The sequence below is a fragment of the Pteronotus mesoamericanus genome, unplaced genomic scaffold, assembly GCF_021234165.1.
Source record: "Pteronotus mesoamericanus isolate MK-2021 breed Mesoamerican mustached bat unplaced genomic scaffold, CSHL_Meso_final scaffold_408, whole genome shotgun sequence".
Lineage (NCBI taxonomy): Eukaryota > Metazoa > Chordata > Mammalia > Chiroptera > Mormoopidae > Pteronotus > Pteronotus mesoamericanus.
In genome coordinates, this window is record NW_026555315.1 from 7,106,872 (window position 1) to 7,124,224 (window position 17,353).

Here is a 17,353-nt window from a genome sequence, read left to right on the forward strand (position 1 = left end):
ACAATAGTAAACATTTTGATTACATGTTCAAGAAAAATAGGAACAAAGTGAAGTACCACTTCGAAGTGAAAGTGAAGTGAGGATTATGCATCAGGATTTAGAAAGGAAACCAAAGACGATAAAAGATTTTTCTTCGTATCTACATCACCTAGCTCAGTGCCAAGCACACAGTGTAAGTTCAGTAATTGTTGACTTAATGAAGCCTTAACAGAACTGAGTTTACTGAAGGATTCCAGTCCTCAGGCGGCTGATGGGATGGAAAAGTGGCAGCAGCGTGTCAGCAGCACCCCTCTGCCTACCATCTCAGACGGGAGATTAACCCACCTCTAACCCCAAAGGGACACGCAGAGGAACAAAATGCTTACTGAATGCCAACCTCCTTTCACTTCCCAATTCTGACGCTCCACCTGTTTCTAATTTTAGTTACTTGTACCACTATCCTACCAACCAACAGGGCACCAAAGCTTCAAATTACTGGACACCTCCCCACCGCCTCCAGCTACTGATAGTGTAATCTGTTTCACGTTCCTGCCCCATCACCTTTAACCAAGAGAATTGCAGTTTCTGATCTTCCCACTGAGTCCTGCCTTTCGGGTTCCTTCTATGCACAGGCAGGCAGTGTAATTGTCCAAATAGGAGCACAATTCGTCAGTATCTTTTAGAACCTCCAGTTACTTGACCCCAGCTTTCCATTCCACCCTAATGCCCCAGTCCTGCCCTGTCCTGAGTCAGCTACTTGCCCCTCCCCATACTTGACCTCTATGTTCTGCCACTCTGCCTAAAGAGACTGCCTAAAACCCCTCCATTCTCTGACAAAAGGTAACAGTATAATGGTTAAGAACATAAATTCAAGCACAAGCATGTTTGAATCTACCCGCTGGCAGTGTAAACTTGAGCAATTTACCTAAAACTCTGCCACAGTTTCAGCATTTATGAAATGGGTGTGTTAGTACCTATTTCATAGGGTTGTTAAGAGGAGCACATGATATAAAGGATTTCAGCTAGACACAATCTCTACCCTTTGCAAGGCATGCTTTACTGTTCTGCTGCTACAGGTATATGTTCATGTCATAACTCCCTCCGGACTAAGTTCTTTAAATATCTTGATAAGGCATCTTATCAGTGCCTTGAACAGAGTAAGTACTTATTAAAAATACTAGTGAAGTGTGAGTTAATTTGGGACTATACAGTATACCCCAGTAATGACAATACCACTCAGCTGAGGCAGTGGGAAGTTGGAAGATAAGTGTAAGACTGACTTAAGTACTCCTTCCAATAGATGCATTACATGCCTGCCATGATCCTGGCACTGAAATCAGCAGGGAAGGAGGCCTGGACTAAAGTTTAAGGAACGTCAGCCTAGTAAGGGGTAGGACCTTGAGCTGTGCGCTGAGGTGGGGAATAAGAGGAAGGGAGGAGCTGAAGGGATTCCGGGGTGGCACAGGGTTTGGGCAGGTTAAGCTTGATGAGAAAACAGCAAAAGGAGGATGTGGCCATGTTTCTGTGCCCCTAGCAGATCTCAAGTCTCCTTTCTGAGAATCTGCTTTTGGGGGAAGACCCTTCCAATAACACTTGGCATTCCTCTTCTCACCCCTAGGAAATGACCTTGCCTTTCTGCTCGAAACTTCCTTCTCTTTCTGCTATGGGGCCCCATGTTTGCATTCCATGCTGAGTATACACTTCCATTCAGTGTGTCCCTCAGCACTGCTGGGCTCTTGGCTAGGCCCCAGGCTGCAGAAAGGACCTTGCTGTCTGCGGGGTCCTTTCTGCAGCCTGGGCACACAAATCCAGTGGACAGGCCATGACTAAACCATGTTAAATCCAGGGTGCCAGCCCGAAGAGACAGGGGAGGCTTCCCCTTGGCAATGACCCCACTAGAATCAGTTCTTGATGATTGGATAAGAGCTGTCACCAGAAAGAGGTCTGTAATTGCAAAGCCTGTGAGCCAGAATACCCTGGGCTGACTCCACTTTATCCCCATCTCTCCTCCCCTTGGACCACGATCCATCCACCACCCCTCTCCCAGCCCTGGCTGCACAGCTGTGACCACAGTAAGACTTGGCCCAAGGTGGAGGAAGAGTAAGGAAGCTGCTGGACCAGTATGACTGACTGAAGCTGCCCAAGGCCGTAAAAGGAGGAAGTGGATAGGTGCCTTATCCAAATGATACACAGCTCAGGTTTTATCAGAAGGCAGCAGCTTCCTTTCTCCTTCCCCCACCTCTGACCAAGTCACAGTGTGCCACATAGCCCCAGCAGCTCTGTGGGAGGAAGAGGAGGAACTACGGAACTGTGGGCTGGAATGGAGGGATACAGGCCAGTTAATTCATGGTTGTAACTATCCCAGGCAGAAAGAATGGATGGCTTAGACTAGCATGGTGATAGTGGAAATGATGTGAAGATTCCAGAGACATAGCTGAGAGGCAGAACCAACAAGACTTGGTGATAAACTACTCCCAGGAAAAGGGAAGAGTCATGGCTTTCAGCCATCAGCATCCACCCCCAGGGTGGCCTCCCCCACTTGCCTTCCTGCCAGTCCTAGAAACCATAGGGGTCTGGGGCCTATAGCCCTTTGCTCTGCCTACTGCTCAGCAAGTGGGTTCAAGTTTGATAAGAAAGGACTTCCTGTGGTAGAAGCTGAAAGAAAGAGGAAGGGGTTAGCCCATTCCTGCTGAGGAGGCTGTGGGAGAAGGAAGATGGCCCGAGCTTTGTGTCCACTTCGTGCCCTCTGGCTTATGGGGTGGGTACAGGTGCTCTTGGGGCCCGGTGCTGCCCCTCCAGCCTCAGCCTTGAACTTGGACCCAGTGCGGGTCACCTTCTACACAGGACCCAATGGCAGCCACTTTGGGTTTTCACTGGACTTCTACAAGGACAGCTATAGGAGGTAAGGCCTGGGGGAAGTTTGGGTGTTGGAAGAGAGGATTCCCCCACCATTACTACTTCTGTGAGCCTCAAGTTCCCCATTTGTGATAAAGGTTGAGTGAAGTGACTTCTAGGGTCTACTGGGGTTAAGTTCTTGTTAAGACTACTGGGGAGAGACCTGCTCAGGTTAAGGGTATCAGAGAAGGGCACCATTAGGGAGATGCGCACTGAAATTAGAGCAAGAACAAAGGCAAAGCAAAAGTTAATACCTTATTTTTTCCTCCATGGGTCAGTTGTATGACCCATCCCACCCTCATCCCCGCCAAATACAGCAAGGAGCGCACATGTCTTAAATGGACTTACAAAACTAAAATTTTCTACCCACCTTGCTTTTCTACTCCGTTTCCTTCATGCCCATCAAAATTATAGATACGTGAAAAGAAGCGATAGAGCATTAGTGGTTAGGAAAAATCAGGCTGTGACATCAGACTGCCAAGATTAGAGTTCTGACTCCTCTTTATACTAACTACGCTGAGCTAGTTACCGATAGAGGTGGACAGTGTGCACCCAGCTTTGGGGAGTGGCAGTGGCAGATGGCATGCATGTATCAGCCCCTTGGTGAATTTCCTTGGCTGAAGAGAGCCACCTCCCCCAAAGTCAAGTCCCCTTCCCAGTGTGACCTAGGACTAATGACTCATCAATGAGGAGTGTGGAGGGAGGAGAGGAGGGCAAGGGTCCCACCCTCTCACCTCAACACTGAAGAGTTCTGAAGGGTCCTTCCAGTTCCAGGGCTCCCCAGGGGGTTTGTGTGGCCCATGGCTGTCATTGGGCTTGAAGCTAAATTTGACTCCTTCCCCTAACCTGTTGCTTCTTTCCCCTCCTTTCCACAGATATTGGTCTCATGAGCACTATTTAACAGACATCCTGCATGCCAAATATATATATGTATTTATATATGTAATCATATATATTATATAATATATAATCATATATTATAATATATAAAATCTCGTGCTTTCTGAGCACTTGCTATGAGTTATATGCTGAATATCCCTCATATACTTCCTTATCCTGACATCATTGATTGATTGGTATTGTCCCCAATTTACAAATGGCAGAGCTGTGCTTCAAACCTAGATCTACTGGGGTCCTCAGCAGTATCAGCACCCTACCTTCCACTTCAGAGTTGCCCACTAGCTTCTCTAAGTCTTCATTAGAGCCTAGCTCTCAAGAAGGCATCTGGTAACAGTTTAACTTTCTAGGGATCATGTAAACCCCTGGCTTTTGGGGGTGAGGGCAATGGGAAGTGTAGGCGGGTACAGAGCTTAGGAAGTCTTTTTTAGCAAGGATATAAACCCGTGGCATTCATATCAAACCGAACGGTTATAGTTCCAGCTTTTCCCTAACTCGCTGGGTTTCTTTGGGCATGTGATTTATCCTCACTGGGAGTCAGTTTCATGGGCCGTAAAATGGAAAGGTTGGCCTACATGGTCTGTGAAGTCTCTTTGAGGAAATATGATCCAGTGTCACCCAAGGCACGCTGCCCTTCAGGGTAATGCTCCCAGCACTGGCACTGGGGGATGGGGTATCCCGGAATCCGCACTGCGCTCACGCAGCTTTCCTACGCAGCGTGACCATCGTGGTAGGCGCCCCGCGGACCCTGGGTCGCAGCCAAGAGGAGACAGGAGGCGTGTTCCTGTGCCCCTGGAAGGCCGAGGGTGGCCAGTGTTCCCCTCTGTCCTTCGACCTTAGTGAGTCCCAGGCAAGGAGGGAAAAGGAGGGGTTAGAGGGAGCGTGGAGAGCCGGGCTTCAACACCCCGCCCCTTCTTGTGCCCTCCAGATGATGAGACCCGAAAAGTAGGCTCCCAAACTTTCCTAACCTTCAAGGCCCGGCAAGGATTGGGGGCGTCGGTCGTCAGCTGGAACGACAGCATTGTGGTGGGCACCGCGGGACGGGGACACAGGGAGCAGTAGGGGGCAGAGACTCATTGCGGGAGGGAGGTGGAAACCCGAGTCCCGCCTCTTCCGCACTCTTCTGTGGCCCTGCCCCAGGCCTGCGCCCCCTGGCAGCACTGGAACGCCCTAGAAGAGACGGAGGAGGCAGAGAAGACACCCGTAGGTAGCTGCTTCTTGGCTCAGCTCCAGACTGCCCGCCGAGCGGAGTTCTCGCCTTGTCGGGACAACACCATGAGCCGGGTTTACGTGACAACCTCAAACTGTGAGCTCCGCTTTCCGTTGTGGCTCCGCCCACTCGCGGCACAGAGCCCCGCCTTCTTTCTGAGCCGTCTCCCTTTGCTCGCCGACCCCGCTTTCCTATCCTGCCGCTCCGCTCCCCCGCTACTAGTCACTCCGCCGCTACCCTGCGGGTTCCAGGCCACGCCTCTGTCACTCTGTGGCCCCGCCCCGCCCCGCCCCAGGCTCAGCGCACGCTTCTGGATCCGCCTTTCTCTGACCCGCCTACCTGCCTGCTCCAGGGGAAGACAAGCGCTACTGTGAAGTGGGCTTCAGCTCCGCAGTCACCGAGGCAAGTAGCGAGCCGAAACGTCCTGAGGGCGGCTCCCAAACAGGGCCCCCGCTCACCTCCGGCGCTTCCTTTTCAGGCTGGAGAGCTGGTGCTTGGGGCCCCTGGCGGCTATTTTTTCTTAGGTACATGCCCATCCCTAGCCCTCCCTCCCCTCTCTCGAGGCCCGGGGAGACCGCGGAGCCTGGGCCTCCACACCCACTGCCCCTCGCACCCTAGGTCTCCTGGCGCGGGCTCCAATAGCACACATCTTCTCGAGTTACCGCCCGGGCACCCTCTTGTGGCATGTGAACACCCAGCGCCTCACCTTCGACTCCGGCGATCCAGTGTACTACGACGGCTACCGGGGTAACCGCGGGCCCTCCCTCAGAGGCTTCCCAGCACTCGGTCACACCGCGCACGCCCGGCCCGTGCGGGGGCGCCCCCATGCCAGCCCCGGCACCCAAGGCGTCCCCATCCTCTGCTCCCGCAGCTTCCCCTGCAGATCTTGGCCCCTCGATGGCCTTCGCTTTGCTGTCTACATAATGCAGGGTTTAAACGGGGTGATGTCCGAGTCTCCTCCTTCTTCGCCCTCCGCCCCCTCCCTGCTTCGCTCTCGCAGAAAAACTAACACGCGCTGTGTTTTCAGGATATTCGGTGGCCGTTGGCGAGTTCGACGGGAAGCTCGGCACTACAGGCAAGAAATCCACTTAGGGGCAGAGGTTGGGGAGGCCAGCTCTGGGGGAGCACCTCCGAGCCTCGCACCAAAATCCCCCCGGGTGCGAAATCGTGGGCGGGAGGCAGGAAGGTTCGAAGAACCTCATTCCGCTCTCCTCAGAGTATGTCTTCGGTGCCCCCACCTGGAGTTGGACCCTGGGAGCCGTGAGTGCTACCTGCCCATTTGGCATCCCGCAGCCCCTGACCCTACTCTTAAGTCTGACGACCCACCCCCTACACCTCTGCCCTTTTCACCCGGAGCGGGAGGCTGCCCTGGGAGACAAGAATGACGCGCTCACGTGCAGCGTTGTCCGCACAGGTGGAAATTTTGAACTCGAACTTCAGGCCGCTGCACCAGCTGCAGGGAGAGCAGGTGGGGGCCGGTTCCTGATGGGGTGGCCGAGGCTGAGGGATTGGGGCCCTATCATATACCACGGGGGTGTGGGGTCGATGTCTAAGCCAAGGTGGCGGGTCTGGGAGCGGAAATTATGGTGCGCCTTGTCGTTCTGCAGGTGGCTTCGTATTTCGGGCACTCGGTGGCCGTCACTGACGTCAACGGGGACGGGTGAGAAGGAGGCGCCCCATCCCTACCCAGCTGAGTCTCTGTCTCTCCTACAGGCGACCACCGCGGGGAGTGGGGAGGGCGAGGGTGGCCCGGATGCGGCCCTGGCCCTCAGCACCCCCCAGCCCACCGCACTAACCACGCTTCTGGCCTGCAGGAGGCACGATCTGCTGGTGGGGGCGCCGCTGTACATGGACAGACGCTCTGACCTCAAGCTGGCCGAGGTGGGGCGTGTGTACTTGTTCCTGCAGCCTCGGGGCTCCCAAGCGCTGGGCGCCCCCAGCCTCCTGCTGACTGGCACGCAGGTCTATGGGCGATTTGGCTCAGCCATCGCGCCTCTGGGCGACCTCAACCGGGACGGCTACAATGGTAAGGGAAGGGAAGAATGCCACCTGCCCCGGAGGGGCTAACAGCTGCCATAAAGACCATGGATTTGACCTGAGAGCAGCAGGAGCCAAGAAGAGCTTTAAGCAGAGAGAGTTAAAGGAGACCAATTAGAAGTTGCTTGTGTTAGTCCAGGCAGAGGAGTTGGTGGACGGCGGAGCAGCGGGCTGGGTGGTGGTGCCCTTTACTGCCTGGAACTCAGGCTAGGCGGCAGGTCTGGGGAAGTGACATCAGCAGTCCTGTTCTGGGCCTATCTGATCTTGAAGGACTTGCCCACATCAGGCAGACGCATCCAGAGAGCAGGTGGGTGTAGCTTCCCCTACTTCCACCCGAGAGGCCTCAGTGGAATGATAAGGGCCGGGGGAGGTGGCGGAGCTCCTGGGAGCCTGTGAAGTGAGGAGAGGCCCAGGACACAGCCCCGTGGAGCAAGAGCATTTAGGGGGCTCACAGAGGAAGTGAGTCTGGAAGGAGGACAGAGGAGCACCCAGAGGGGTAGGAAAGACAACGGGAGATTTGATGGCCCAAAACTCAAAGGAAGAGAGTGCTCTAAGCAGAAGGAAGGGGTTTAATGGCTCTAGATAGTTCTGAAAGGTATAATTAGATGGGACTGGAGAAATATCCATGGGCTTTAACAACAAGGAGGTCACCGGTGGCAGCAACAAGAACTGAATCATGGCTGTGTAGGGTCAAAAGCCAGAACGCATGGGGCAAGATAAGAATGGAAGTGGAGAATTGGAGGCAGCTCATGTAGACAGCTCTTTACACTGGTCTGTGAAAGAGCAAAGATGATTAGTGAAAGGAAATGAGAGTCAAGGGAAAGTTATTTTAATTTTGCAGAATATAAAGTAGGTTGAATGTGAAGGAAAATGGTCTCGTGGGAAAATGGGGGGTGGAGGGATGAGTTGGAGGAGGGTCCCTTCGAGGCCTAAGGGAGGCTGGGCATGGGGTGCTAAGCCCCGGGGCAGGGTCAAGGACAGACCCCTCTTCCAAGGTCAGGCGAAGAAAGGGGGAAAAAGAAAGTGAAATTATAGCACAAGAGTTGGGTTGCTTTTCTTTGTAAAAGAAGTACAGGGCAGAGGCCGGGAGCTTGACAGAATGGAGAATGTTTGAAATAGGTGCTGAGCAGACCCCCACCCCACCCCAAAGGACTGCCGGGCAGTCCCTAGTGAAGGCTGGAGGTCAGGAATTCATGGTGCCCGCTCTGGTGGGGTCTGGCCAGGCCTGCCCAAAACTGGCAGTGGGGCAAGATGGCTGGAGATACGGCAAGGGTGATCAACTGATCGGGAAATAAGTGGAGATGAGGAAGCCGGCCCTGACTGGTGGGACTCAGTGGGTTGGCTGTTGTCCCACAAACGGAAAGTTTGCCAGTTCCATTCCCGGTCAGGGCGTATGCCTGGGTTTCAGGCCAGGTCCCCAGCTGGGTACATGCAAGGGGCAAATGATGTTTCTCTCTCACATCAGTGTTTCTCTTCCTCTATTTCTCCCTCCCTTCCCCTCACTCTCTCTCTAAAAAAAAAAAAAAAAAAAAAAAAATGAGGCAGCCGAAGATCAAAAGAGAGTGGAGGCCCAGGGCCTGGGGGTGCAACTCTAGTCAGGTTGGTTGTTGGGGTAAATTCTGGGTAGCTTGATCAGAAAAATGAATAAATATTTTTAAAGAAAAAACTATATAGAAGACAAAGGAAAGACAGTTACAAAATATGCATCAAAGGTCTTGATTCTTGTCACATGCAGAAAACTCTTCCAAATTAAAGACTGTGATGAATAACAAATAAATTTTCAAGAGGGACCTTAAAAGTTATTAGTGATGACAAGCCCATGATGTGGCTCTAAGCATGCATGCGTAAGCAGAAGCGGGTGAAGGTCCCTAAGGAAGAGGGGATCGGTATTTAATAGGTCTCTGTTACTTAGTCTTCTGGGACTCGGTTTTCTCGTCTAAAATGGGAATAATAATGCTTAATATTCAGGATCAAATGAAATCACATCAGTATATTTTTCCCAATAGATCATGATGGCTGTTACTCTTTTTATAATAATCCTACTTGATGGATCTCTGTCTGACCCAACTGTAAACTCCTGCAAGGCAGGACAGCTGCTTGCTTGACCCAGACCTTGGCATCCCTCTCCTGGTCCCCTGGGGTCTGCCCAGAGTAGGAACTCCTGAAAGTTTTACAGGGCCACCTGGAGAGATTGCAAAACAGTCTCTCTCTTTTTGTCCTTCCTTCCAGATGTTGCAGTGGCTGCCCCCTACGGAGGTCCCAGCGGTCGGGGCCAAGTGCAGGTGTTCCTGGGTCAGAGTGAGGGGCTTAACTCACGCCCCTCCCAGGTCCTGGACAGCCCCTTCCCCGCAGGCTCTGCCTTCGGCTTCTCCCTGCGAGGTGCCACAGACATCGATGACAATGGATATCCAGGTGCCCTGGACTGCCCCCAGCTAAATAAGAAGGGCCCTTGAACATTAGCTGGAGATGCTAGGAGATACGGTCAGGGCCTGTGCCGTGCCTGGCCTGGTGCTCCACTGGGAGCTCCGGCCTGTCTATGGGGCTGAAATGCCAGGCAGGGCCAACTCAAACCTCCAGCGGGGGAAGTGGCCGAGGGACCCCCGGGAAGATGACAACCCCGTGCCCTCTCTAATTGCTGCTTCTGACCCCCTTCCCATATCTGTAGACCTATTGGTGGGAGCATATGGGGCTGACAAGGTGGCTGTGTACAGGTGAGCACTGGCTCCAGGGGTGGAGGGTGGAGGACAAGCGAGAAGCGGCCCCAATGGCAACCCCCCGTCCCACCAGAGCTCAGCCAGTGGTCATGGCCACTGTCCAGCTGTCGGTACAAGATTCGCTGAATCCTGCTGTGAAGAAATGTGTTCTGCCCCAGACCAAGACACCAGTGAGCTGGTGAGGAGACAGAGGGCGTGGGCCAGGCAGGACCTGGGGCCTCGGGGACCCTGAGCCCTGAGCCCCACTTGCATCTTTGCAGCTTTAACATCCAGATGTGTGTAGAAGCCAGTGGGCACAATATTCCTCAGAAGCTAAGTGAGTGGCACGGTGGGCACAGGAGGGAGGTGGGCCTGGGCTCCCTTGGAGGCTGGCCAGGGAGGCCCTGACGCTCCCTGCTTGCCCCGTCAGGCCTAAATGCCGAGCTGCAGCTGGACCGGCAGAAGCCCCGCCAGAGCCGGCGGGTGCTACTGCTGAACTCTCAACAGGCGGGCACCACCCTGCGCCTGGACCTGGGCGGGAGGCACAGCCGCATCTGCCACAACACCACAGCCTTCCTCCGCGTACGCCCAGGCTGGGGGGCGGGGGTGGCAGGGCTGGGTGTGCAAACTCGTTCACTCAGCCCTGGGGTATGGTCTGGGCGCTGCGGGTCTGTGGGCGGTCAGTGTTAGGGTGCATGATAGCAAGATAGCCTGATTCTCGTCCCCTCCTTAGGATGAGGCCGACTTCCGGGACAAGCTGAGCCCCATCGTGCTTAGCGTCAATGTGTCCCTGCCACCTGAGAAGGACGGACTAGCCCCTGCTCTTGTGCTGCACGGAGACACCCACGTGCAGGAGCAGGTGAGGGTGGGTCGGAACAGGCGAGGGGGGTGAAGGACCCTTGCCACAATGGCAGGGTTAGGGTTAGTGTCCAAGTTGTAACGTGAACCCCACAACCTTCATGTCACCTCTAATCTCTGCTGTCACTCTAAACCCTAATGAAAACCTCAAAACCTCTGTGTCCCCTAAACCCCAAGTGTTGATGTCACCTCTAAACTCTGATATAAACCCATAAACCCTGATGTCACCACCTAAACCATGACACTGTCCCAAACCCTGCTGTCATCTCTACACTCCTTTCGTTCTCAGATCTTCTAATTCCCGAACCTCACATGCCCCAACCTTCCCCACACACCTTCATGTGCCCTCTGCAGACCCGCATCATCCTGGACTGTGGGGAAGATGACCTGTGTGTGCCCCAGCTTCAGCTCACGGCCAGCACGTGAGGAGACCTCCCACCCCGCCCTCCCCTGGCCCAGTGGACTCTGATGGCCCCTCCTCCCGACCTGGGATGTCCTGCACCAATACGTTGTCCTCAGCCCCTGTCTTCCTCCCAGACCCAGGGCCTGGATCAGGTCTCTTACTCCTTTTTTCCCACAGGGCAGGGTCTCCCCTTCTAATCGGAGCCGATAACGTGCTGGAGCTAAACGTGGACGCAGCTAACGAGGGGGAGGGGGCCTATGAGGCTGAGCTGGCTGTGCACCTGCCACCAGGTGCCCATTTCATGAGGGCCGTCAGCGGTGTGGAGGTGAGGCCCCCCCAGGGGGGCATTACTGGGGATGTGAGGGGCATGGGAGCCTTCTCCCACCCTGAGAGCCCCCACTTTTCTTATGCTTTGTTGTAAAAGCTGCATTTTTAAAAAAATTTGGAAGAGGAGTACTTGCTAATGGCCCCAAATTTAAGAAATTTATTATTATTAAACCCAAGTCCAAAATGGCTCAGGAACTAAATGTTTGGACCTGTTAACATTTTGGTGGGTTCTTCTTTCCACCTTTTTTCTCAGCATCCACAGATACTTATGTAGGTATTGTACATATTTATTTATTTATTTATGTAGTTTATAACAGTGTGGTTAGAGGCTACGTAATGTTTTGTGTTTTTTACTTCCAAAAAGCATTAAAAAAATAATGAAGTGCTGGAGTAATACATAAATTAGAATGTGACAATGCCTTCAATTTCCACCCCCAAGAAACTCTCCTCCCAGCCTGGCACACAAGTCTTTTCCAGACCTCCCAAGAAGTTTAAATCAACCATCTTCTTTCTTGAAACTACCTCCTCAAAGGGCTTCGAGAGGCTCATCTGTAACCAGAAGAAGGAGAATGAGACCAAGGTTGTGCTGTGTGAGCTGGGCAACCCCATGAAGAACGTCCGGGTGAGGCTGCCAGGTCCTGGGTGCCGGATCTCCTCCTCCAGGGTCTCATAGACAGCCAGGTTTTAGGGGCTGGGTTTGGAGTTAGCCCTGGGCCGGAATCCCAGTCCTCACTCTCCCTCACTGTGTGTTCTTGGATGAGGATGCTTCCGTCTCTGAGTGGGCTTCTGAGTAAAATGGAGATCATAATGGCGGCCTGGGAGGACGAGGACTGTAGGCCACATTCGATGTTCAAAGTAAGCACCTGGGCAGTGACTTTGGCTTTCCGGTTTCTCAGGTAGGAATCACCATGCTGGTCAGTGTGGAGAACCTGGAAGGGGCTGGGGAGCAAGTGCTCTTCCGGCTGCAGATCAGGAGGTACTGGACCGGGGCGTGCCTGATGCGGAGGTGCTTGGGTGCCCTCCATACAGAAGATCCCTGCTCTTCAGACTTTCCTGCTCCCTTTCTTCCTGTCTCTGAGGCTTGGAGCCCAAGTTCCTCCCCAGGCCAGACTTTTGTCTGGCACTCTACCTGTGGAGTTAGCTCTTCCTGAGCCCTCTGAAATCCTGGCTGCGTCCCGAGAGTCCCGATGCTCCCTGGGCTGGAGTCCCTGACCTGCCTCTCCCTTCCCCACCCCTCTAGCAAGAACAGCCAGAATCCAAACAGTGAGGCTGTGCAGCTGGAGGTGCCAGTCCGAGCGGAGGCCCAGGTGGAGCTTCGAGGGTGAGAGGCCTGGGAGGGACAAGGGAGAGGGCAGGCAGAGACCTTAGGTCAAGGGGTCCTGGGGGAACCCCCGTGGGTGAGTCAGTGGATCAAGCTTACTTTGGGGGCTCGGACCCCTGCAGGAGCTCCTTTCCAGCCTCCTTGGTGATGGCGGCAGAAGAAGACAACAGGGAGGACAGCTCAGACAACTGGGGCCCCAAAGTGGAACACACCTATGAGGTAGGGAGGAGACCCCCAGCCCCAGGCCGGGGAGGGAGGGTGTCAGGACCTACAGTCTAGGCACTGAGCCACCTGATATCCTGCCACCACCAACTCTACCAGCTCTACAACAATGGCCCCGGTACTGTAAGTGGCCTCCACCTCACCCTCCACCTCCCCGGCCAGTCCCAGCCCTCCGACCTGCTCTACATCCTGGATATACAGCTTCAGGGGGGTCTTCAGTGCTCCCCACAGCCCTCTCCCAACCCCCTCAAGGTGAGAGCATGGGGGGAAGAAAGAGCTGGGGGTGCGTCCCTCGCCCATCAACTGGGGCCCCTCTGGGAAGGCAGGGTGATGGGCAGAGCATGGGACCTGACAGCTTCTTTGACTCCCCAGCTGGACCAGGGACTGCCCACCCCCGCTCCCTCCCCCATCTACCCCGGCCACCACAAGCGTGAGCGCAGGCAGGCTCCCCAGCTGGGGCCCAAGCAGCCAGGGAAGCTTCAGGATCCAGTTCTCGTGGTGAGCAGGCTCTGTGCTCTCTAGGTGGGGTCTCTTCTTTCCTCCCTGGGGCCCAGGGGGCAGAGGGGCTGGGAGGCAGGGAGGGGGCAGGAAAGTGATGCGGGTCTCTGGTTAGCCACTTTGGTCCAAGTGAATATGAAGGATTGTGCCAGTCTTGTGTCTGGCGCGGGGTGGGAGGCATTTGCATTTTTAAAGGTTCCCAATACATTAAAGATAATAAAGACAGCCCTGGCTGGTGTGGCTCAGTGGATTGAGTGCCAGCCTGGGAACCAAGGGGTCACAGGTTTGGTTCCGAGTCAGGGCGCATGCCTGGGTTGCAGGCGGGTCCCCAGTAGGAGGCGCCAGAGAGGCAACCACACATTGATGTTTCTCTCCCTCTCTTTCTCCTCCCTTCCCCTCTGTCTAAAAATAAATAAATAAAATCTTAAAAATAAATAAATTAATAAGAAAGGAGGAGACCTCTTAAAAGAGAGAGAGAGAATGAATACCAGAAAAAAAGGGGGAGGGGCTTCTGCTGTGAGTGGCACATGTAGGGCAGCTTGATTGCTCTATGTGTGGAATCGACATCAAGAGATTCCAGAAGCATAATTTTTGGATACCTGGGCTGCTAGTGATCTTAGGTCCTGGTGCCCGCTAAAAAAACAAAAGAGAGGGAAAGAAAAAAAAGATAATGACTACAAGTCAAAGCAGGGTTACAGAAATGTTGGGCATTGAACGCTGTACGAGGGCTCACTTCTTCCGGCCCTCTCCCTGTACCCCTGGGACTGTGTGAACACCCCCATTTCGAAGGAACGTCTGGAGCCTGTGTCTGAGGCCCTTCAGGAGGAGAAGGCCCAAGCTCCCACATGCTCCCCTCCCCGGCCTTCCCCCTCTCCGTCTGTGTGAGGTCCTTGGCGAGAGAGGGTGACAGGTCTGCAGGGGCTGGGGACTAATCACGCATCCCCTCAGAGCTGCGACTCGGCGCCCTGTACTGTGGTGCAATGCGAGCTGCAGGAGATGGCGCGCGGGCAGCGGGCCATGGTCACGGTGCAGGCCTTCCTGTGGCTGCCCAGCCTCCGCCAGGTGGGACGGGCCGCGCCGGGCGGGGCCCGGGGGCGGGGCCTCCTGGGGCGGGGCCTGAGTGCGCTCCCGGGAGAGGCGGGGCTTCGGGGAGCCGGGAGAGAAAGCTAGGTCACTTTGCTTTCTATTTTTTTGTGTGTATTTTTAAATTAATTAACTGTTTCTGGGCGGGCGGAGTTTGCTTTGGAAGGGGCAGGTTTAGGCCAGGGTCAGGGCTCCCCAGGGGTAAGTCTGGGGCTGGGACTCCCGCAACCAATAGGCTTGTATGAATGGCTTTCCCCTGTACCCCATCCAGAGGCCACTGGATCAATTTGTACTGCAGTCGGACGCCTGGTTCAATGTCACTTCCCTTCCATACTCTGTGCCTGCCCTCAGCCTGCCCAGCGGGGAAGCTCTGGTGAGTATGGAAGAATGTTGTCAAGGACAGGAGTCCCATTGCTCATCCTGTGCGCCCGTGTCCAGAAGGATGGGGGCGGGGACTCCCTGAATCTAAAGGGTGAGTCAGGTAGGTGGCATGGCTTGGCTTGGTGCCCCCACCCCACAGGTTTGAGTTTTGGGGAACGGGAAATAAGAAGGTGACGGAGGGCATCCGTGGGACTGTCCTCAGGTGCAGACGCAGCTGCTTCGGGCCTTGGAGGAGAGGGACATTCCCACCTGGTGGGTGCTGGTAGGCGTGCTGGGTGGCCTGCTGTTGCTCACATTCCTGATCCTGGCCATGTGGAAGGTAAGGCGTGAAGGGGGATGCGGTCCCTAGGTGTGCACAGATTTGGCCTGGCCACCCTCACACAGAGGCACAGAGAGGCAGTGGCCCCAGTGGGTGACCCAGAGCCCATCCGGTCTACATCTCCACTGTTAGACTGTCGTTCTCCAGAGGACCTCTTCCAGGCACAGAACCCTAGGAGAAGCGGCGCCTGGAATTCTAAGTTCTTTAGACCCATCAGCCCTGAGAGGAACAGCCACAGGGCACGCGTGCTGCCTTCAGGGCCTCCCTGGCTGCTGTGGAGGACAGGGCTCACCTCCCCCTGCTCTTCTTTGCCCCAGCTGAGGTGGGAGGCCCAGGTCTAATCCAGACCCTGCTTCCTGCTCCTTCTGAGCCCCTGATGGCCCTCTCCCGCCTCTGTGCCCAGAGGACAAGCTCTCTCAGGTGCCCAAGCGCTGTGGAAGCACGGTGCTTTTAGGGAAAACCACACATTAGACTTAAGATAGTAAAATATATGTCATCATACACTTAAGTCATAGAGAGATATAATCATCAGTATTTAAGAAAAATTTGGGGGAGAAAAGCAAAACATTTTTGTTAAACTGTTACATGCATTATCTCTCAATGGGGAATGGCCTTCATTTGTGCAAGCAGTAGGGGCCACGGTTTGTGCTGGTCTGAGAGAGGACATCGCGGCTGGCTGCTTTCCAGCTCGCTTGCTTCTTCCAGTGCTGCTCTGGGGCCTAAGGACCATTTGTATAACCTGTCCCCGGCCCCTGTGCACCCTCAGGTCGGCTTCTTCAAGCGGAATCGGCCACCCCTGGAAGAGGATGAGGAAGAGGAGTGATGGCACAGCCATGACCTGTCCTAACAGGAAGGCTGGGTGTGATGCCTGTGTGGCCCTTCTCCATGTGTCCCTCGCTCTGGTTACCCATGCGCAGGAGCTGTTCCATGGAGGCCTCCTGACGTTCGCCCCTGTGTCCCACCAGAGCTGGGCCACCCGCTTTCCTGCTGTCTAATAAAGAGACAGCCCCAGCCCCCAATGTGCTGCTTCCTCCCCGCCACCCCGTCCCACCAGACGTCTCCCCCCTCCCACCAGAGCTGGGCCACCCGCTTTCCTGCTGTCTAATAAAGAGACAGCCCCAGCCCCCAGTGTGCTGCTTCCTCTCAGGGTCAGAAGAGGAGAGGGGACCAAGGTGATATTTGGAGAGGGGATCTGGGGCCAGTAGAAATATGAGCAGAGATCACTTCTGCCAGGGCAAAGGTTGCACATTACTGTCTTTGGGGAGTGTCAGGGAGTAGAAAGTGGGGGCGGAGCAAGGGAGAAAGGGCGGCAGAGCCTCCAGGTGAGACTGGGGGGAGGGATAGAGGTGTCTGAGGACAGCAATGAGGGGTGGCAGAGGAGGCAGGCAGGATCCCTGGTGGGCAGCTCTAAACAGTATTTTTTTAAATGATTGCGAAGAGATAAACATCAAGAGAAGAACACAATCTCCTCACTCCTATTAAAAAAAAGAAATAGGTGTTTAAAGCTGTGTTCAGAGTGAGGAGCGGCAGAGGGAGGCTGACTCAGCGCCCATCCGGAGGGAGACGGTGTCAGGGAGCTGTTACCATTCCTTCTATCCCTTCTTCCCCACCGAGAAGGGCCCTTCAGTGAGGAAAGGGAGCACTGGGCAGGGAGCTCCCAGGAGGACGAGGGGTGAAGACAATTCTCCCCCCACTGAGATTGGAGTCGGTGCGGGGGGACTCAGGGGGCCCACCCAGAGTCCGGAGAGATTTATTGATGCATGAGTTTAATAAACATTGAGCACCTACCGTGTGCCTGGTACCATTCCAGTGCTGGGATGAAGTAGTGAACAACAACAACAAAAAAGTCCCTGCCCTCATGGAATTTACATCCAGCCAGGAGTAAAGAGTAAAAAAAATAAATAAATGTATAGTCAGTGGTGGTTAGTGATGGGAATAAAAAAGAAGGTAGGAAGCTAGTGATAGAATTATGTGGGCCTTGGGAGCGGGCTGACATTTTCGGCAGAGTGGTCAGGAAAGGCCTGTCTAATGAGGTGAGCAGAGGAAGGAATGAATGAGCCAGGTGGCTGCAGGGAACTAGTGTTCTGGACAGAAAGAGCAGCCAGTGAAGAGGCCCTGAAGTGGGAGCAGGCTTGATGTGTTCACATAAAAGCAAGAAGGCCCACAGGCTGGAGACAGGTGAGGAGTCCAGGAGAGGAGGTTGGGGGTCAGGGCGGGCAGGCAGTGCCTG

The 17,353-nt window shown here is 54.5% G+C and overlaps 1 protein-coding gene and 1 non-coding gene across 2 annotated transcripts; both read left to right on the forward strand.

Annotated features, from left to right (window-relative positions):
- The first annotated feature begins 2,676 nt into the window (after nucleotides 1-2,676).
- ITGA2B (integrin subunit alpha 2b) lies at nucleotides 2,677-16,320 on the forward strand. The gene is made up of 30 exons (XM_054593223.1): nucleotides 2,677-2,881; nucleotides 4,489-4,610; nucleotides 4,700-4,797; nucleotides 4,912-5,077; nucleotides 5,334-5,383; nucleotides 5,460-5,505; nucleotides 5,600-5,728; nucleotides 6,009-6,056; nucleotides 6,198-6,241; nucleotides 6,396-6,449; nucleotides 6,589-6,641; nucleotides 6,796-7,007; nucleotides 9,248-9,430; nucleotides 9,684-9,729; nucleotides 9,806-9,910; nucleotides 9,993-10,048; nucleotides 10,142-10,293; nucleotides 10,445-10,570; nucleotides 10,924-10,991; nucleotides 11,150-11,297; nucleotides 11,832-11,921; nucleotides 12,196-12,275; nucleotides 12,540-12,620; nucleotides 12,743-12,839; nucleotides 12,942-13,094; nucleotides 13,215-13,340; nucleotides 14,289-14,402; nucleotides 14,695-14,796; nucleotides 15,007-15,123; nucleotides 15,890-16,320. The coding sequence occupies exons 1-30, from the start codon at nucleotides 2,694-2,696 to the stop codon at nucleotides 15,944-15,946; spliced, it is 3,111 nt and encodes a 1,036-aa protein (XP_054449198.1). The 5' UTR covers nucleotides 2,677-2,693; the 3' UTR covers nucleotides 15,947-16,320.
- On the forward strand, nucleotides 13,841-13,974 carry LOC129086723 (U11 spliceosomal RNA). Its single transcript, XR_008530844.1, has one exon. It is a non-coding gene; the product is annotated as a U11 spliceosomal RNA (small nuclear RNA).
- Nucleotides 16,321-17,353: the final 1,033 nt, after the last annotated feature.

Bases quoted from the DNA above. Each gene is read 5' to 3' on its own strand.
- ITGA2B (XM_054593223.1), top strand. From the start codon at position 2,694: ATGGCCCGAGCTTTGTGTCCACTTCGTGCCCTCTGGCTTATGGGGTGG. The intron at 10,049-10,141 runs GTGAGTGGCACG...TTGCCCCGTCAG, and splicing joins CAATATTCCTCAGAAGCTAA to GCCTAAATGCCGAGCTGCAG. The intron at 15,124-15,889 runs GTAAGGCGTGAA...GTGCACCCTCAG, and splicing joins TGATCCTGGCCATGTGGAAG to GTCGGCTTCTTCAAGCGGAA.